The sequence below is a fragment of the Alligator mississippiensis genome, chromosome 15 (genome assembly GCF_030867095.1).
Source record: "Alligator mississippiensis isolate rAllMis1 chromosome 15, rAllMis1, whole genome shotgun sequence".
NCBI lineage: Eukaryota > Metazoa > Chordata > Crocodylia > Alligatoridae > Alligator > Alligator mississippiensis.
Window position 1 is genome coordinate 18,927,418 of NC_081838.1, and position 17,250 is coordinate 18,944,667.

Below are 17,250 nucleotides of genomic sequence, written 5' to 3' on the forward strand. Positions count from 1 at the left end.
TGTTAATGTACACACGTACATACACACGTGTGTATATACACACACACACCTACAGATACACACAGATCAAGTGTGTGTGCACGTGTGTATATAGGTATATATGGTTGTGTACCTGTTTATGTGTATACATGTGTGTATATGTAACTGTGTATGTTTATAGATGTGTGTATATATAGATGTGTGCATGTATGTGTATATATACATATACACAGATCAAGCGTGTCCATTTTTATCTATGTGCGTACATATGTATATCTAGCTGTATCTGCATGTGTGTATATCTATATATACACACATATACAGATACACACAGATAAAGCACCTGTGTGTGCATATATTTGTCTATATGTATGTATGGGTGCATCTGTACATGTACACTATACACACCTACAGCTGCAGCTATACATACAGACAGACACAAATCCATCTACGTATACATACACTTGATTTCTGTGTACCTGTATATGTGTGCGTGCGTATATGTAGACGGATTTGTGTCTGTCTGTATGTGCAGCTCCCAACCCGCCCGTGTCGGGCCAGGCCCGCTCTGCTCCCACACACGGGGTCGCCCCGGGCTACCGTCAGGGGCCGAGCACGTGACGCGCCCTTCCCACGACCGCCCCTCCCCGTCACGTGATCCGGAGGCAACCGCCCCGCCTCCCAGCGTCACGTGCCTCGGGGGCAGCGCGCGCCGCGGCCTCGCGCGGGCCGTTTCCGCTTCCGCTGTCACTTCCGCTTCCGGTGTCGCTATCGCCGCCGCCGTGAGCCGTGTCCGTCAGGCGCCGCGAGGCCGGGCTGGGCCCGGGGCGGGCGGGAGCCGCTGCGGTGAGGAGGGAGGGGGCACACACCCACCCACCCAGTCCCTACAACTCCCGGTGGCGGGGGGCGGGGCCGGGCCGCCCGGGGGACGGAGTCTGCGAGGGCCCCATATGCTCCGGGGGCACCGCCCCCCCACAGCCGGGCGGGGGGCAGCTGTCACCTCTGACCTCTGACCCCGCGAAGGAGGCGGGGACGCCCGCACCCCTGTGTTCCCCGCGCTGCCTGGCTCGGGTCTGGTGCACGTCTCTAGCAGCACCGCGGTGGGCTGGATTTGTCCGTGCCCGGCCCGGCCTGGCCACAACAGGTTCCTTGGGGCAAATATGAAAAAAACTGGGACAGGAGCAGAGGCCTGTGGTTCAGAAGGAGAGTGCCAAGGGGGGGGCGCTGGGCTGGCCCCCGAATGACTGTGTGGCCCCGGAGGCTGCGCAGGAGGGCCTGGCCCAGTCAGCGGCAGCTCGTGCTCTTACCGGGGATGATCTGGACGTCTCTTTGCCAAGCTGCTGCTTCTCGTGGCCTGTCGCCGTCTTTACCTTTGAGCCCACAAACGGGCACCTGCCGTTGCTCCGTCTGTAGACTTAGCGAGGTCCTGGGCGCTGCGTGCTTGCCCCCCGACGTGAGCAGACCCGTTGGTTTTCGGTAGCTCCTCAGTCGCATGTCGTATTTGCACTGTTGGGGTATCCCCACCGCTGCTGCTTAACTTGAGTATTACCAACCCCTGTTTAGTGGTGGCCTGGGTGAGGCTAGAGTTAAGCTCTGTGCCGTGCTCTGGAGCCACAGCGCTATCCAAATGGAAAGCTGTTGTTTTGCAGCAGTCGTTAGTCCAGAAATGAGGCGAGGAATTGTTCCCCCGGGTAAAACGCTCCTCCAAAGAGGAGAAACCATCTCATCAGTCTACCATGATGGTTTTGTCCTGAGGAAGTTTGTTCCTTTCTAGTTGCTCTCCTATAGAGTTAACAGGCCAAATTAGCTCCTTTAAGACGGGTGCACGTATTTGTTTTGATTTTAAAGTCTGGCCTTTTCATTGCTTCTTGAAGCCTCAGTGGTTCATTTTGGAGGATAGTTCTCTGTTTCCACAGTGCTTCTTCTGAGGATCTCAAAGCCCTTTCTGGACCTAATACCTCTCAACAGCACTCCACCATTATGGCAAAACAATGTTATTTCCTTTCACGTATAGGTAGATCACAAGCAAAAGTACATGGTCAATTCCTAGCAAAACAGCAGCAAAGTGGGGTAAGCTTTGCCCAGTCGCACAGCAAGTTGGTTGACAGGTACAATACCTAGAAGTTTTGCTTTTCTCTTCCATTCCAGCCATGAGCGTATACTGTCCCTCTGCTGGTTTGACAAAAGGCAGACAAGGAATGATGTGGGAGGAACTAGTGCATTTATTTCCTTGGGGGATAAATAATTCCTCTTTTTTTTCAAGCCAAGTGCTATGGAGGTTTTAACGTTTCCCAGGGCAAACTAGTCTTACAAGCAAGACACAAGAATTGTCAGCAAATTGTGTTAGATTTTTTTCTCAAAAGAATTGATCAGGGAAGAGATGTCTCCATCTTCCTTAACACAATTTGGGGTTTCAAAATGTGGTTTAAAAGTCTTCCCTGCTGCAAGGGAACTCTTGCAACTACACTGTACTGATTTGAAAGTCTCAGGTATTTTCTAGCATGAATGCAACAAGTGTTCAGATCTTCAGGATGGTCCGAACTCTGGGAGACTTCTGTGCAGGAAAAGTCTCTTGGTATAAGGCATTGTTTGTCTCACTGTGGCTTTGGAAACTTGAATTATAATTGGAATCTTTACTTAATTTTAGGCACACAAATATTACAAGATGAAGCTAAATATATCAGTCTGAAGGTGTCACAGTTGCTTTGACAACAACTTTGTGAGAGCCTTGGTTTCAGATTATCCATTTTCTGAGGAGTATCAGTGAAGAAGGTTAGTGGGTGTCAACTTTTTAATCTGAGAAGTGTGTGTTGTGCTGTTCTACTAATAGGCCACCTGTTAGAAATCTAATACACTTTGGCTGTCCGAATTTAGATATTTTAATATACACAATTGGCCTTATGTAAGATTTAACAACATGTAAAACAATTAACATGGCCAAAAGATGGTACCTGTAGTTGTAATATAAGGGGGATTTTCACAGCATTCTCTCTCTTAATGTTGGTCAATAAACTTTCTGAATGCTCTACTACATGTTTTTGAATTTACATAGGTAAAGTTGCAATCTTTCATGTAAAGCATAATTCATTTTATAGCAGTATCAGCCTGTTGTTACAATATACTAATATGGTAACAAGTTTATAAAAAATGCAGTGATGGCTTTTGATCTAGTTAAATTTATGCCCATGAATCTCATTTGTTAACATTAAGCAATGGTAGCAGATACTGTGCTATATCATACAAAATAAGCATCCATAACTGAAGCGTAGCTACAGGATGCCTTTTGGTCAAGTCTTCTCTTGCTTTTCTAAGCTTCTCTTTAAGTAGTGAGAAAAGATTTGACTGTACATTCAATTCGGCTAAAAAAAACCCATTATTTTTATTCTGTCGTGTAGCCTTTCTCTGGGGAATAACTTTGTTTAAAACTTTGCTTTCTGCTTTTATGAGCCTGTAGTAACACTAAGTCATTGTATAGTAGAAATCATGTACAGGCCCACTCCCATGGGAAGGAAACATCTTGGGTTGAGATCCTTAAGAAGATTGCATCCTCTTCCCAGGTAAAGGAGACTTGACTTCTAAATCAGATTAGGGTCTAGATGCATAATTAAGCATTTCACTTGCAGAGTGTAACTGTCTGACATTGAAAGTAAAAGTCCTCCTGTTTCAGGGAGAGAGCTTTTATCTCAGAAATCTGTAGCTCACAGCTAGGTTCAGAACAGTTGGGCCAGAGATATACTGCTTCTGGTTTATAGAAGATAACGGGGAGAAAACCCGGACTAACCAAGAATATACAAGTGCTTGTTCACATGCTTGACTCAGTGTGAGTTAGACCCATTACCTTGAATGGGATTTTCAGACTTCAAATGAATGTGCCTATGGATATTTCCAAGTCTAAGCCATGGATTGTAAGGGGAAATCAGGTATTTGTGCTTGTGCACAGTAAGGAAACACATTCTCATGGTCTAATAATGAGGCAGGGAGATGCTACCTTATTGCTTGACAAAATTGGCCTCTGCCGTAATTTCCCTTTGCATAGAGGGCTGCAAATGTTTATCTCGCTTACCAGTTATGAGGTTTTCTGTCTGCAGCATGCTTCAGGACCCTCAGGTAGGAGGCACTTTCTAAGTGTGACAGACTGTATGTGGGTATTTGCTGTGTTTAATGAAACCAGTCTTTGTCCTCGCTGATATGCATGGGCTTCCCCTCGTACACGCCTACTATGTTAAAAAACTATTCAAACGTGTAGGGAGCCAGCGATCAATGCCAAAGGTGTTTGTACGGGTCTCAGGCTAGTGACAAATTGTCAGGTGCTTGCATCACAGAAACCACCAACCTGGTCAGCAGTCAGGCCAAGATGCAGTCCCTTGGCTTGGTCACAGATTACTGTCTAACTTTGACAGAGTCACTCAGAGAAAATCTCTCCATGAATTAGTTCCTTCTCTTTGCCTAGGTAGCGAGAGTTTTTTGGGACAGGGACTCTTGCTTACTGTGGACTGATATAGCATGTTGATTGTTTTCTCCTCTCTCTTTCCTGTACAGATACAAGCTAAATAATTGAAGTTAACTGGCTGATTAAAAATGTCGCTCTCCAAAAGAGAATTGGATGAGCTGAAGCCATGGATCGAGAAGACTGTGAAGCGGGTCCTGGGCTTCTCAGAACCCACAGTGGTCACTGCAGCATTGAACTGCGTTGGGAAGGGAATGGACAAAAAGAAAGCAGCTGGTACGTTCCTTGGTGTAATAATCATGCTCACAGCACTCATAGAAAGACCTATGTTTGTAGGAGAATTGAAGCCCTTTGATGCCTAGAGAGGTTTAAGGAAGTGGTGCCAGCAGGAATGCTCTGGGGAATGTCTTGGGCTTTCCACTGATCAATACAAACCTGTTGTGTGCAGTGTATTGGTCATATTATCTGCAGCCTGCCCTCCGTAGCAGCAAAGTTATGAGGAGTAAAAATGTCACTTGGGTGAATGAAACAGAACACATGCTCTTTTTTACTTTAGGATGCAGTTCAGCAAGGCTTTCTGACTTGTGTCTGAACTAAGTTAAGGTATTTGTTCCTGGGGTTTCCCCTTAACCAACAAGGAGTGCTTTGGCATTCAAAACAGTCTTTACATCCAGTTCAAATCTATCAGTCTTCATTTGGAGCCTTTCCTGGCTTGGTCTTAGGCCTGCTGAATTGTATAAAGCAAATCTTTTCTACATCGTTAGTTAAAGTCATGCTACCACTACATGAATCTAGCCTTTGTGGGTAGGAAGTCTGCTTTGATGCAAAGAATAGCCTAAAGCCTAATCTTTCTGAGCTATACACTTAAATTTCCCAGAATCATTTTGTAGATGAATACAAAGTAATAGAGCTTATCTGAGCTGTCTTTCTCTTCATTGGCTAGGATCAGCTAGGGTATCTACACTCGCCTGTATCTCCTGGCTGAAGGTAGCATTGTCAAAAGCATCTTCAAGAGACTCAAAAGCTATTACAAAAACTGAGGAAATTAAAGCTGAAAGGGCTAAAGATATGTGATATATTTGCATTAGTCAGGCTCAGTTTCCCCCAAAAGTAGGGTACAAAACCTGGTGTTCCAGATGATGGTAGGCAGTGCCTGAGATTCAGGAGTAGCTTTTTCACCCAGTTATCCCAGTTTTGGAGATGGGCAATTGTCTTATGTGTTTCCCTTCCTCTCCAGACCATCTCAAGCCCTTTCTTGATGACTCCACTCTGCGATTTGTGGACAAGCTCTTTGAAGCCGTGGAGGAAGGGCGAAGCTCCAGGCACTCAAAATCGAACAGCGACCGGAACCGAAAGAGGGAGCTGAAGGTAAGAAAAGGGCCGATTGTTTGTGTGTTAAAGGGTATGAACGCGTGACTGTTACCTGACCACATTTTCCTCTTCCAGAGAGGCACATCTTGTAAAGCTTAAAGTTCAAGAGAAAAGACTTTTCTCTGTAATGAAGTGTGTGAGCCTTTACTTTTCAGTTCTTTTTGCCTTTTTCTGAGGTACCTTGAGGTACCAAAAATACTTTCCCAGACCTTGTCCTGGGCACCTGTTTTCTTTAACTGTCCCTGGTAGGTTTAGTGCATCAGTCCACCTCAAACAGTAGAGAGCTACATATCTTGTCATTATTCTTACTACTTTATTTTCTGCAGCTTTTTGCCACATTGAGTCTCCTTCCCTACCAGCAGGGAGTTTGGGTTATCTAGTCATGGCTTCTGGTAACTTCCTGTTTCGCTTCCTTGCTCAGATGCATCATCCTAAGTTCTATAAACAGCTGCTCTCATGGCTGTTAGTGAACAAATTAGTGTTTCTTTGGTGGATTTTCACTTTCTCTATTCACTGAAGTGCATCTAGAACTCTCAGTGCTTGGTTTTTAGCTATTTCTTTTCCTCATTAAAGTTTAAGGTCCTGAAACACACAATGAAGATTTCATAGTTTTGATAATTTTTCCCCATCTTGCAGTTGGCTGGGATGGGAGAGGTTCTCATGCATCCCAAGCTGTTTTCTGCTTCTCCTCTCTCTTGAAGACTATGCTCTCAGGCTTTGGGAATTATGATGTTTTCATCCCTCACATTCAGAGTTTAAAAGTGCCTACTCTTCATGCTGTTCCATGGCCTCAAAGTAAGTTTCCTTTCACTTTTTCTGAGGTTCCTATTTTATTGTAATTTTTATTTTTTCCCCCCTTCACTAAAGTTTTGAGTAGTTGTTGAGTACATCAGCTTTCTAGATTTCCTTTCAAGGCTCAAAACAATGTCATTTCAGTTCTCTGTGGAGCAAGTGCTTTGTATTGAGAGAGCAATTTCCATGCATTGTGTTCTGTTTGAAACTTTTCTTCTTGGTTTGGCTGAGACTGTTTAAACCGTACCAGAGAAGGGTCTGCTCACCTTTCCTCCTGGTTTCAGTGACATTCACTGGTTAAATACAAGGTAGAAGAGAAGACCCAGAGTAGGTATAGTTCTAGAACCAGGTTCCCCTTAGTTTGGCTTGTCAGTGTGCCTTCTCTTCCACATCAGGGAAGGGACAGTGGAAGTGTATTTGCACGGCTCACTCAGTCCTCAGCCCCTCTGCCAAGATTGTCAGCAAGGGAGAGCCTACATGTGCCCTGTAGTGATGTTTTTGGGATATAGGCTCCATAATTAAAAATCAGATTGAAGCTCACTGCTAATTTCCCACAAGCCTCAGAATGGCTTGAGCGAGCTTGAAGGTCAATTTTTTAGCCCCTTGTTTTGTCCCAGCCAGATCCTCAAGGCCTCTTGTTTCCAGGTTCTTGGGAAACATTTCAGTGATGACACGCAGCCACTTGACATCCCACTGCAAAAACAGATGGTTCAGCAGAGGGGTTGGGAGCTGCACTTCACAGAGAACTGTTGTTAAAACCCTATGCCCTTTTGCAGTCTGGGTTACAAACTATTTACAAGAATTACTGCAACCTCCTTAAAAACTCCTTCTGGTGCAGAATTGACTTAGCACTAAGCAGCAGTACCTCATACTGTAGGACTAGAAGGGAAGCCCATGACATCTTGCTGAAAGCCTGGGGGGAGGATCTTAGGTAGATGGACTTGATATCAAGCAGGAACTGGATGGGGGAATTGGTCTTAATGCCGTTCTCTAGTAAAAAAGGTGACCAAGTAATCACTGCCCTCTAAACCAGAGTGCCATCAACTCCCCTCTCTGGAGTTACCTTTCTTAGAAGTATCACATCCAAATATTGATCTACCCTGCCTCTGTGTGGCATAACACATAACAAGATTACATCTCACAGTGGTATAATTGCAGGATGATTCTTTTCCTTCTAGCTTCTCCTTAAATATTAGCAGTGCTTTTATGTATGTCCCCAGACTTAGGGTTGTTGTGGTGAATAGAGGATTGAAAGAAAACATTAGAAACCAGTCTTATTGGCTGTCTCCAATGCTCTGATCTTCTTTCTCCTCTCTCCCTGGTACACTTATATGGGTTAGTTCATTACTTGGGAAGCGTCAGGAACTGAAACGTAATGGTCTACACACTTTATACTATGGGCAAGTCCTTTCTCTTGAACTTGTAGGTTTTCCAAGAAGTCCCTGTGTCTGGACGAGGATGTGTCCTTGTACAATATGAACGATAATAGTGAAGAGGGGATTTCAACTAACGCTTACGACCGGTGTGTATATTTTCTTTTCCAATAACATAACACATTCACTTGTCATACACTGTGCCCATGGTATGGTAAACTGTGGGTTCAACTATACACAAAAATGGCACGCATTTAACTAAACTGGTTTAGTTAAATCAGTGCAGTTCTGTGGGATGGGTACTGTTAAGTTAATTTGAGGTTTAGATTGGGTTAAATCACTTTAGCTTGTTGCCTGGAGCTGTAATGGCGGAGTATAATGGCTAGGCTGCAGTACTGCAGAGAGAGAGCTGGGGGTTACAGTATACCATAAGCTGAACAGTAGCCAACAGTATGCTCTTGTTGCAAAAAAGGCCAATAGTATTCTGCGTTGTATTAATAGAATTGTCACTTGCAAATCAAGGGGATTGATTATTTCACTCTGAGCATGGGTGAGGCCTCACTTGGAACACAGGGTCTAGTTTTGGGCAGATTGATTTCATAGATTTCATAGACATTAGGGCTGGAAGGGACCTCGGAAGATCATCGAGTCCAGCCCCCTGCCCAAAGGGCAGGAAGTCAGCTGGGGTCATAGGATCCCAGCAAGATAAGCATCCAGTTTGCTCTTGAAGGTGTTCAATGTAGGCGCTTGAACCACCTCCGGTGGCAGGCTGTTCCAGACCTTGGGGGCTTGGACAGTAAAGAAATTCTTCCTTATGTCCAGCCTGAAACGGTCTTGTAGTAGTTTATGACCATTTGACCTAGTCGTCATCCCTTGGGGCACTCTGGTGAACAAACGTTCCCCCAGATACTGGTGGTCACCCCTGATAGACTTATAGGTGGCCATCAGATCACCCCTGAGCCCGCGCTTTTCCAGGCTAAAGAGCCCCAGGGCTCTCAGCCTGTCATCGTAGGGTCTGCTTCCCTGACCTCTGATCATGCGCGTGGCTCTTCTCTGGACTCTCTCAAGCTTCTCCACATCCTTTTTGAATTGTGGAGCCCAAAGCTGGATGCAGTACTCCAGCTGCGGCCTCACTAAGGCCAAGTACAAGGGGAGAATGACATCCTGGAATTTGCTTGAGAAGCATCTATGGATGCAAGCCGGTGTTTTGGTCACTTTACTAGCCGCAGCATCTCACTGCAGGCTCATGTTCATCTTGTGGTCAATGATGACCCCCAAGAGTCCATCACAGAACAACAACATTTAGGGGCCTGAGAAGTAAGACTTATGGAAGAAACGCTGAAAGAGCTAGGGGTTTTTAATCCGGAGAAGAAAAGAATGAGAAGGGGATTTGATAAGTTTTCAAGTACATGAAGGACAATTAGAGAGAGAATGGAGATGGGCTTTTTCTCTGTGGCCGTAGGAGATGGGACTAGGAGTAATGGCCTCAAGCTGCAGCAGGGGAAATTGAGATTGGAGATGAGGAGGAACTTTCTGACATAAGGATAATCAAGCATTGGAACAGGCTGTCTAGAGAGGTAGCGAAGTCTCCATCCCTGGGAGCTTTCAAGAGCAGGTTGGACAGACAATTGGCTGGGGTGGTTTGGTCAGGGACAATCCTGCCTTGAGCAGAGGGCTGAACTGGATGACCTTGTGAGGTTCCTTCTAGCCCTACTATCCTATGATCCTAGGTAGGTACATGGATGAGAGAGCACAGGGGTGTACTGAGAAGAATTGGGGGAAAAGATATCACTTTTAACTATTCCAAAGGATGGCAGGGACTTCACACAGAGGTTTAACTGCTTTGCAAATATTCCTTAATCCTGTTAGCTCACTTGCCCTGTTGGATGGACCATCACTTCTCATTTCATGAATGGGAAACAAAAGCACAGATGTAATTTGCACAAGATTAGCCCATTGGATCAGTTAGTAGGCTAGGCACACACCTCAGGAGTGCAGATTGAGTGTTCAGTACCTACTTAGCCAGAGCATGTTTTTCCAGTTCCGAATTGCTGGACTATCCTGTGGTGCTTTCTAATTTACAGCCATGATCTTGAGTAGTGTGGATAGATCTCCAATCGCTAACTGTCCCCTCTCTTTACATTAGGACGTGTTCGGGGATGACTCGGAGGTCTCCAAGGAATCATCTGGTGTCAAGAAGCGGCGTATTCCACGTTTTGAAGAGGTAGAAGATGAGCCAGAGGTGATCCCAGGCCCACCTTCAGAGAGTCCCGGAATGCTAACCAAACTCCAGGTTAGTCTTAGGCCTCCCCCTGTCCCCACCATAACCCAGAACCTTTAAAATAGCCTGGCTTACATGCAGCGTTCACATAAAATAGAAACTCTTCATGAGCTGAACACTATCTGTGTGCTTTGGAAAATGCAATTTCATTTTTTCTTTATGCATGCACTGTCAAAAACCTACATGTTCTGGAGATACAGAAAACATGGTGTGTGGACCTAACATCTTAATCTAAAATAAGGCTGACCATAAAGTTTGGATATGTGAAGCATCTTACTAACAATGCACTGCGGCTTTTTTAGTTGATTGACTAATATCATCAAGGCTAGTGGGAGTGTTGTAGAATTAGCAGGCCTCCTGTAGAACTGTAATGTGTTTTTCCCCTAGGAAAAGGCAGTTCAGTCTTTACAGTTCAGGTTGAATGAGCAGGTTGATTTTGATTAGGAATAGGGTGGAGGTTGTGTTACAGGTACTTTCATTTTCTTTTGGAACACACAAAATGCACACTTGAACATGGCAAAGAATAATTGCCTGAAAAGGAAATCCTGAATGATCTCTTCACAAATTAAACAAGCAAACAGTGAATTTGTGGGGTGATCTGAATGGGAAGAAAGGGGTCTGGGCAATGCAGTGTCTACACAATTAGGTGCTTGCTTCTGAATTGAAGGTGATTTGTTTGGAATTGTCCCGTATGAAAACAGGTAGGTTTTGCCACACAGGGGTGGGGAGTCTTGGTGAGCCAAGGAAGGCTTTAGTCCTGCCTTTTTACATGAAAAAGCAAGAAATGTAACCGACCAACTTTATTTCTGCAGATCAAACAGATGATGGAAGCAGCCACACGTCAGATTGAGGAGAGGAAAAAGCAGCTGAGTTTCATCAGTCCTCCTGCACCACAGGTACAGCCTGGAAGCAAAGGGCAAAAATCCTGTCTCTTGGGATTCAAGTGGCCTCTTGGCCTTTTTCTTCCAACAGTGGCTTGTAGGCTGCTTCTGATGCATCTAATGGAAATATTCTTCTTTTTGCAGCCCAAAGTTTCCTCTTCATCCCAGCAGGAGCGCCTCCCTATTGGCAACACCATCCAGCCCTCGCAGGCAGCCACCTTCATGAATGATGCTATTGAAAAAGCCAGGAAAGCAGCAGAGCTACAGGCCCGAATCCAGGCGCAGCTGGCTCTGAAGCCAGGGCTCATCGGCAATGCAAACATGGTGGGGCTGGCCAATCTGCATGCCATGGGAATTGCACCTCCGTGAGTACAACCGGCTTGACAAATAGCCCAGAATCCTGATGTGCATTTGTTGTCAGCCTTGTCATCCCCAAATAGCCACTTTTTCCTGTGTATTCACTTTGCTGTTGACCAACTAAACCTGCTTGGGAACATCAGTTGCTACCATCCCAGTGTTTAGCTTCTGCAGTTCATCACCCCAACCACATCACTTGCTCATTGTCTTTGAATGTTAAGTCCATTTTGGGGCCAGCTAGATCTAAGCTGGGCTGAGCCTGTTTGGTACTCTCCCTGCAAGGCATTTTCTGAAATGACCTCTCTGTTGATGCATGGTTGGCTTCAGTAATGGCAGGGAGGGGAGCACTGGGATAGGTAAGCTATTGGTACTTGGCCTCATTGCTGTGTAATGCTGCTCAGAGCAGCACCAGCTCACTGAGTGACTGAAAATGCCAGGCAGGTCTCCAGCAGTTGATCTGCCCTTGTGCTGAGCAAGTGATAACAGTTGGAAATCTTGACCAGGGCGGGAACAGGACACTGTAGCCTTATATTTGCACTACAGTCCCTTTGTACCACTCAAACTCCTTTACATTTGAATCATGTGACACTTAGACTCAACTAAAGGTGCATCTACATGGCTGGAAAGGTACCAGGAAACCTTGATGTCAGTGAGGCTTGGGTTCATAGTATGGACATGGAGCTTTTGGGAAGGGTAAAACTTACTAGTTCCCAAATTGTTGAGAACAGGGAATGTTTAGATTATTGATTATTTTTTCTTGAGCAGTCAGCACATAGAAACCTTTGTACTGATAGTTTGAGCCTTAAGGTGGCTTGGAAGGCATCTAACCTTTGGTTGCTGTTGTACCAAGTTGTTTTCGCAGTCATTTTCCCTTTTTTTGGTTGCAAAGGCATACTGAGATGATGTGAAGCAGGCCAGAGTTGTCTCAAGGTGTAGACCCACTGGTGTGTAGTCACAACGCCAATTCTACTTCTTTCTGAGCTAATGATGTGGCTGTATTTTAACATTATACATGTTTCTTGCATTAGGAAGGTAGAGTTAAAGGATCAGACAAAGCCGACACCATTGATCTTGGATGAACAAGGTCGAACGGTTGATGCCTCTGGTAAAGAGATTGAATTGACTCACCGCATGCCAACACTGAAAGCGAACATCAGGGCTGTGAAGAGGGAGCAATTCAAACAGCAGCTCAAAGAGAAACCTTCAGAGGATATGGAATCCAACACTTATTTTGACCACCGGGTCTCTATAGCCCCAGCCCAGCGTCAGAAACGTCTCTTTAAGTTTCATGAAAAAGGCAAATTTGAAAAAATTGCACAGAGGTTGCGAACAAAGGTACGTGCTGCCTGCTTGAAAGCAGATGTTAACAAACAGTGCTGAAAAGTGAGGGCATGGCTGAGAGTTCACAGCTTGTATGTCTGGTTCCCGAAACACGATGTTCAGTCTGAACACAACACAACTAAGAATCTCTCTGTTTGGGATGATTGAAAATCTTCAATCAAACCTGTTTTGGGACTTTAAAGTATGCCAATTTTTATGTAAAATACTTGTCCAATTGTGACAGCTTATTGAAAGCCAAAACCTTCACTTTTTTTATAAATTATGGCTGGAAGGGGACCTCACAAGGTAATTTAGTCCAGCCCCCTGCTCAAGGCAGGTTTAGTCCCTGACTAAACCATCCCAGCCATGTGTCTGTCCAACCTGCCCTTGAACATTCCTGGGGATGGAGACTCCACCACTTCACTAAACAACCTGTTCCAGTGTTTGGCCACCCTCATATCAGATAGTTCCTCCTCATCTCCAATCTCAGTTTTCCCTGCTGCAGCTTGAGGCTGTTGCTCCTAGTCCTATCTCCTGTGGCCATGGAGAAAATCCCATCTCCGTCCTCTCCATAATCACCCTTCAGGTATTTGAAGACTTATTGAATCCCCCTCTCAGTCTTGTCTTCTCCAGATTGAATAACTTTAGCTCTCAGTCTTTCCTCATAACTCTTGTTTCCCAGGCTCCTGATCATTTGCTGATTTTTTTTTTTTTCCATAGAAAAACCCATTTTCCAGCTAGTTCCACTTCCCACAGAAATACATTAACAAGTGTGGGGGGATTTAAAAGGATTTCAGTACACAGTAGAGCAGTGGTTGTTAACCTCATCAGACTCTAGCCATCCCTCAGAAACTGCCAGTTTGTAGCTTTCACTCATTTTTCAACCTGGAAAAATAATAGAGCAGTTCCTCTATTGCAAAGAGCTCATAAAGACCATAACAGATCAGAATGATTTTTGACACACTGGATTCCTTTTGGAAATCTCTAGGTTTATCTTGTGAATCATGTAAGGTGTTTGCACACCTAACGGTGTTAATATTGTGTGGCACTCTACAGTAGGCCTGTGGAAATTGTAAAGTATTCGATTTGGATTCGGCCAATTCTGAGGACAACAGTTCAATTTGGTGATTCAAATCACTGTCCCCAATTGATTCAGCTGAATCAGAATTGGAGATTCAGCACTGATTCAGAGGTTCAGATTGACTGGGGAGAGGCAGGCACAGCCAGGTGGCTGCAGGTTCTCCCGTGGCTCCTCCAACCGTGCCTGCCTCTCCCCGGATTGAGGGACCTACAGGAGAAGCCCCCATGGCTGCCCAGCCTGACCCTGGCCCCAGCCTAGTCCTAGCCCTTTAAAAAACAAAAAAAAAATAGAGCCCTGTACCCACCAGCTGCAGCAGCAGGAATCAGGGCCTCTGAGGGCTCGTGGCAGAGCCCCCGTGTGCAGAGCGGGGCAGCACGGATTGTCCCAACCCCGCCTGGCACCTGCGCAGCAGCTGCCCTATGGCATGGGTGCAATGCGGCTTGGTAGGGTGCCATGCATTGTCTAGGAATTGGGGCCACTGGGGCTGAGTGCTGCCAGGCCTCAGCTGACTGCTGGAACCGCCCCAGTTCCAAGGCAGCATGCGACACCCTGCCAAGCTGCACTGCACCCATGCAGTGTGACAGCAGCTGCATGGGTACCAAGGGGGGGGGCAAACTCCACTGCCCCCTATCTGCGCTGCATGCAGGGGCTCTGCCATGAGCCCTCAGAGGCCCTGGTCCCTGCTGCTGCAGCCAGTAAATGTGGGGCATTTTTTTTTTTTTTATGTGCCAGGAGGTTGGGGCCAGGCAGGACAGCCATGGGGGCTTTTCCTGCAGCTCTTCCAGCTGTGCCTGCCTCTGCCTCTGCCTCAGCAGGGGGAGCCACGGGAGAAGCCCCCACAGCTGCCCTGCCTGGCCCCATCCCCAGTCCAGCCCAACTGGCGTGGTGGGGGGGCCACAATGCAGGTGCAGCTTGCTTTGGGTGGCAGCAGGGCATAGCCCCCACTCCCAGCACTACCGCGCCCGCGTCAGTGCTGGGAGCAGGGGCTCTGTCCTGCCGCTGCTTGCCAGCCTGGGCTGGGGGGTGCAGGGTGCGGCAGCACTGGGAGAAAGGGCTGTGCCCTGCTGCCACTTGCACCCTTCTGCCCAGAGTGAGCCATGCCCGCATCTCACTCCCCCTGCCCAGCTGGGCAAGCAGCAGCAGGGCAGAGCCCCCTCTCCCAGCACTGTCGTGCCCACATCCTGTGCCCTTCTGCTACAGCTGGGCAGCTTGTCCCAGGCCCAGCCCAGCCCAGTCCCAGTCCTTCCCTCCCCCAACCCCAACAGACTTACCAGCTGGAGGCAGCTGCATCCAGCGTGGTGAGGGGCTGCTACCTGTTTAGTCTATGGACAAATCTCCGAAACGGCCAAAACTTTTCCAGCTTGATTTGGATGCTTCAAATCAATTCAGAGCTTTTAATTAGTCTCCCGATTAGATTTGGATTCAGTCCCTGAATCCGGCCGATCTCTTCTGAATCGAATCGGTGACCGAAGCTTCGCACAGCCCTACTCTGCAGCACGCTAGTTGAGAATTAGTGCTGTAGAGTGGTTCCCCAGAGGGGTAGATGAAGGCCTTATCACTTGAGACATTTTAAAAGCAGGCTAGACAGAGCACTGGTAATTGCCCTTGTGAGGAGCAGCCTTGGAGTAGGTTGTTTGTTGACACTACCTGGGTCAAGATGGGCCAGGTTTAATGCATGCAAAAGCCTACCACAAAACAAGATCCACATACACACATTCCTAAAATCCCCATCCGTGATTCCCCTGGGCCTGTTCAGATTAGCTTGTTACACAAATGTATCTGGCTTGCTTTGCTAGTTAATGGCTTGCTGCTTTTTCACCCCCACTCATGTACCATCTCTGTTCTCAGGCTCAACTGGAAAAGCTGCAGGCAGAGATCTCTCAGGCTGCCAGAAAGACAGGGATCCACACCTCTACCAAGCTGGCTCTTATCACTCCCAAAAAAGAGCTGAAAGAAGGGGAGATTCCTGAGATTGAGTGGTGGGACTCATATATCATCCCTAACGGCCTTGACCTGTAAGCTTCTCATTGCTGGGCTTTGATCATTTAATTGTAGGGAAGAAACTACAGTAGTTTGGCTTGATTTTTTGAGAGCGCTTGTGCAACTCCAAGGTTCCCTTGTAGTCAAGGGGAGCATCAGATGCTACCAACTCTTCAAATCAAGACATACGTCTTTATGCAGCTTTAGAGATGCACAAGCTACTCAGAACGGTTGTATGGTCCCACACAGCTACCATGCCCAATCCTGGCCTAGTTTATACCCATTGAACAGATCCGATTTCATGGACATTTCACAGCACCCCCATGCCTCAGCACTGATTGGCAGAGAGGCCCCGGGGGGGGGGGGGGGGGGATGGGATGAAGGGGTGCCCACCATCTTGGTTGTTGGCTGCCCTTTGTATTTCCCTACCCCTTGGCACCTGTTGCCGGAGTGGCCCCAGTGTGGGGAGGAGGGACAAAGGAAAAGCCACCATCTTGTCAGCTGGCTAACACTGGGGAGCTAGCATTTTATTTTTATTAACTAGCTAATTGTCCATCAAGAATGACTGGGGGAAAAGCTTCCTAACCCTAACCTCCCCCTGCCTCTGGGGCAGGGAAGGGGGAGCTTGCCCCACTGTCCCCCTCTGCCAGCACCCCGCACCACCGCTGCTTCCAAGGAGTGTTGCTGGCCTCACCCCCCCTGCTCCATCTTTGCCATCACAGCGGCACTCCACCACCTCCAAGGAGCGGGGCTGGGGCTGATCCCCTCCGTCCCCGCCATCACGTGCTGTCACCACCTCCTGTCTGTAACACTCTCAGAGCACTCTGATTGGTTGCTTCAGTAACCAATCAGAGTGCTCCAAGAGTTACAGGCAGACAGACCAATAGACTAATTCCTTTATTATATTACATTATTTTTGTTGATATCGTTGATTGCATGGTTTCCGCAAAATCAGTGAAACCATGAATCAAGTAGGTCCCTATTTATATCAGTACCTGGCAAAGTGCAGGCTTCAGGAGAGCAATTGGGTTTAAAAGCTGGAGTAGGATTTTTCCAAAGCCCCTTGGTGCAACTAGGGAGCACAAGTCTCATTGGAAGCAAATAGCCCAGCTCTCTTAAGCCATTAAAGAGATCTTGAAAGCATGACCTCTTATGTCTAAATGAAAGATGGATATTTATGGCATTGAGTGATGAGAACTCTTGTCTGTTAGTACTCCTTTTAGGAGCCCTGATTCTCCCTGCATTCCTAAGCTTTTTGGGCTTATGTCTCAAGACTGGGGCTTGGATGTGTTCCATGCTTAGTGCATTGCATGGGAAAAGAAAGGTGCTTTGCAGAATGCTGTGACTTGCCATATTGAAGGGGAGGGCTGGAAGTCACCCTTAAGCCT

General features: G+C 46.8%; 1 protein-coding gene across 6 annotated transcripts in view; it reads left to right on the top strand.

Moving 5' to 3' along the window:
* PRPF3 (pre-mRNA processing factor 3) overlaps nt 1-17,250 on the top strand; it is a 40,361-nt gene that overhangs the window by 13,382 nt on the left and 9,729 nt on the right. The window contains exons 1-10 of one of the 6 annotated variants that reach the window (XM_019477356.2): nt 720-825; nt 1,994-2,087; nt 2,627-2,751; nt 4,519-4,702; nt 5,664-5,794; nt 10,109-10,255; nt 11,056-11,139; nt 11,269-11,489; nt 12,510-12,816; nt 15,731-15,897. In XM_019477356.2, the coding sequence (XP_019332901.1) occupies nt 4,558-4,702; nt 5,664-5,794; nt 10,109-10,255; nt 11,056-11,139; nt 11,269-11,489; nt 12,510-12,816; nt 15,731-15,897 (1,202 nt within the window). In that variant the 5' untranslated portion in view covers nt 720-825; nt 1,994-2,087; nt 2,627-2,751; nt 4,519-4,557. Of the gene's footprint in view, nt 1-719; nt 826-1,993; nt 2,088-2,626; nt 2,752-3,454; nt 3,537-4,518; nt 4,703-5,663; nt 5,795-8,015; nt 8,112-10,108; nt 10,256-11,055; nt 11,140-11,268; nt 11,490-12,509; nt 12,817-15,730; nt 15,898-17,250 lie in introns of those variants that run through there. The other 5 variants (XM_019477357.2, XM_014596604.3, XM_059718853.1 and 2 more) reach the window with 5 other exon arrangements.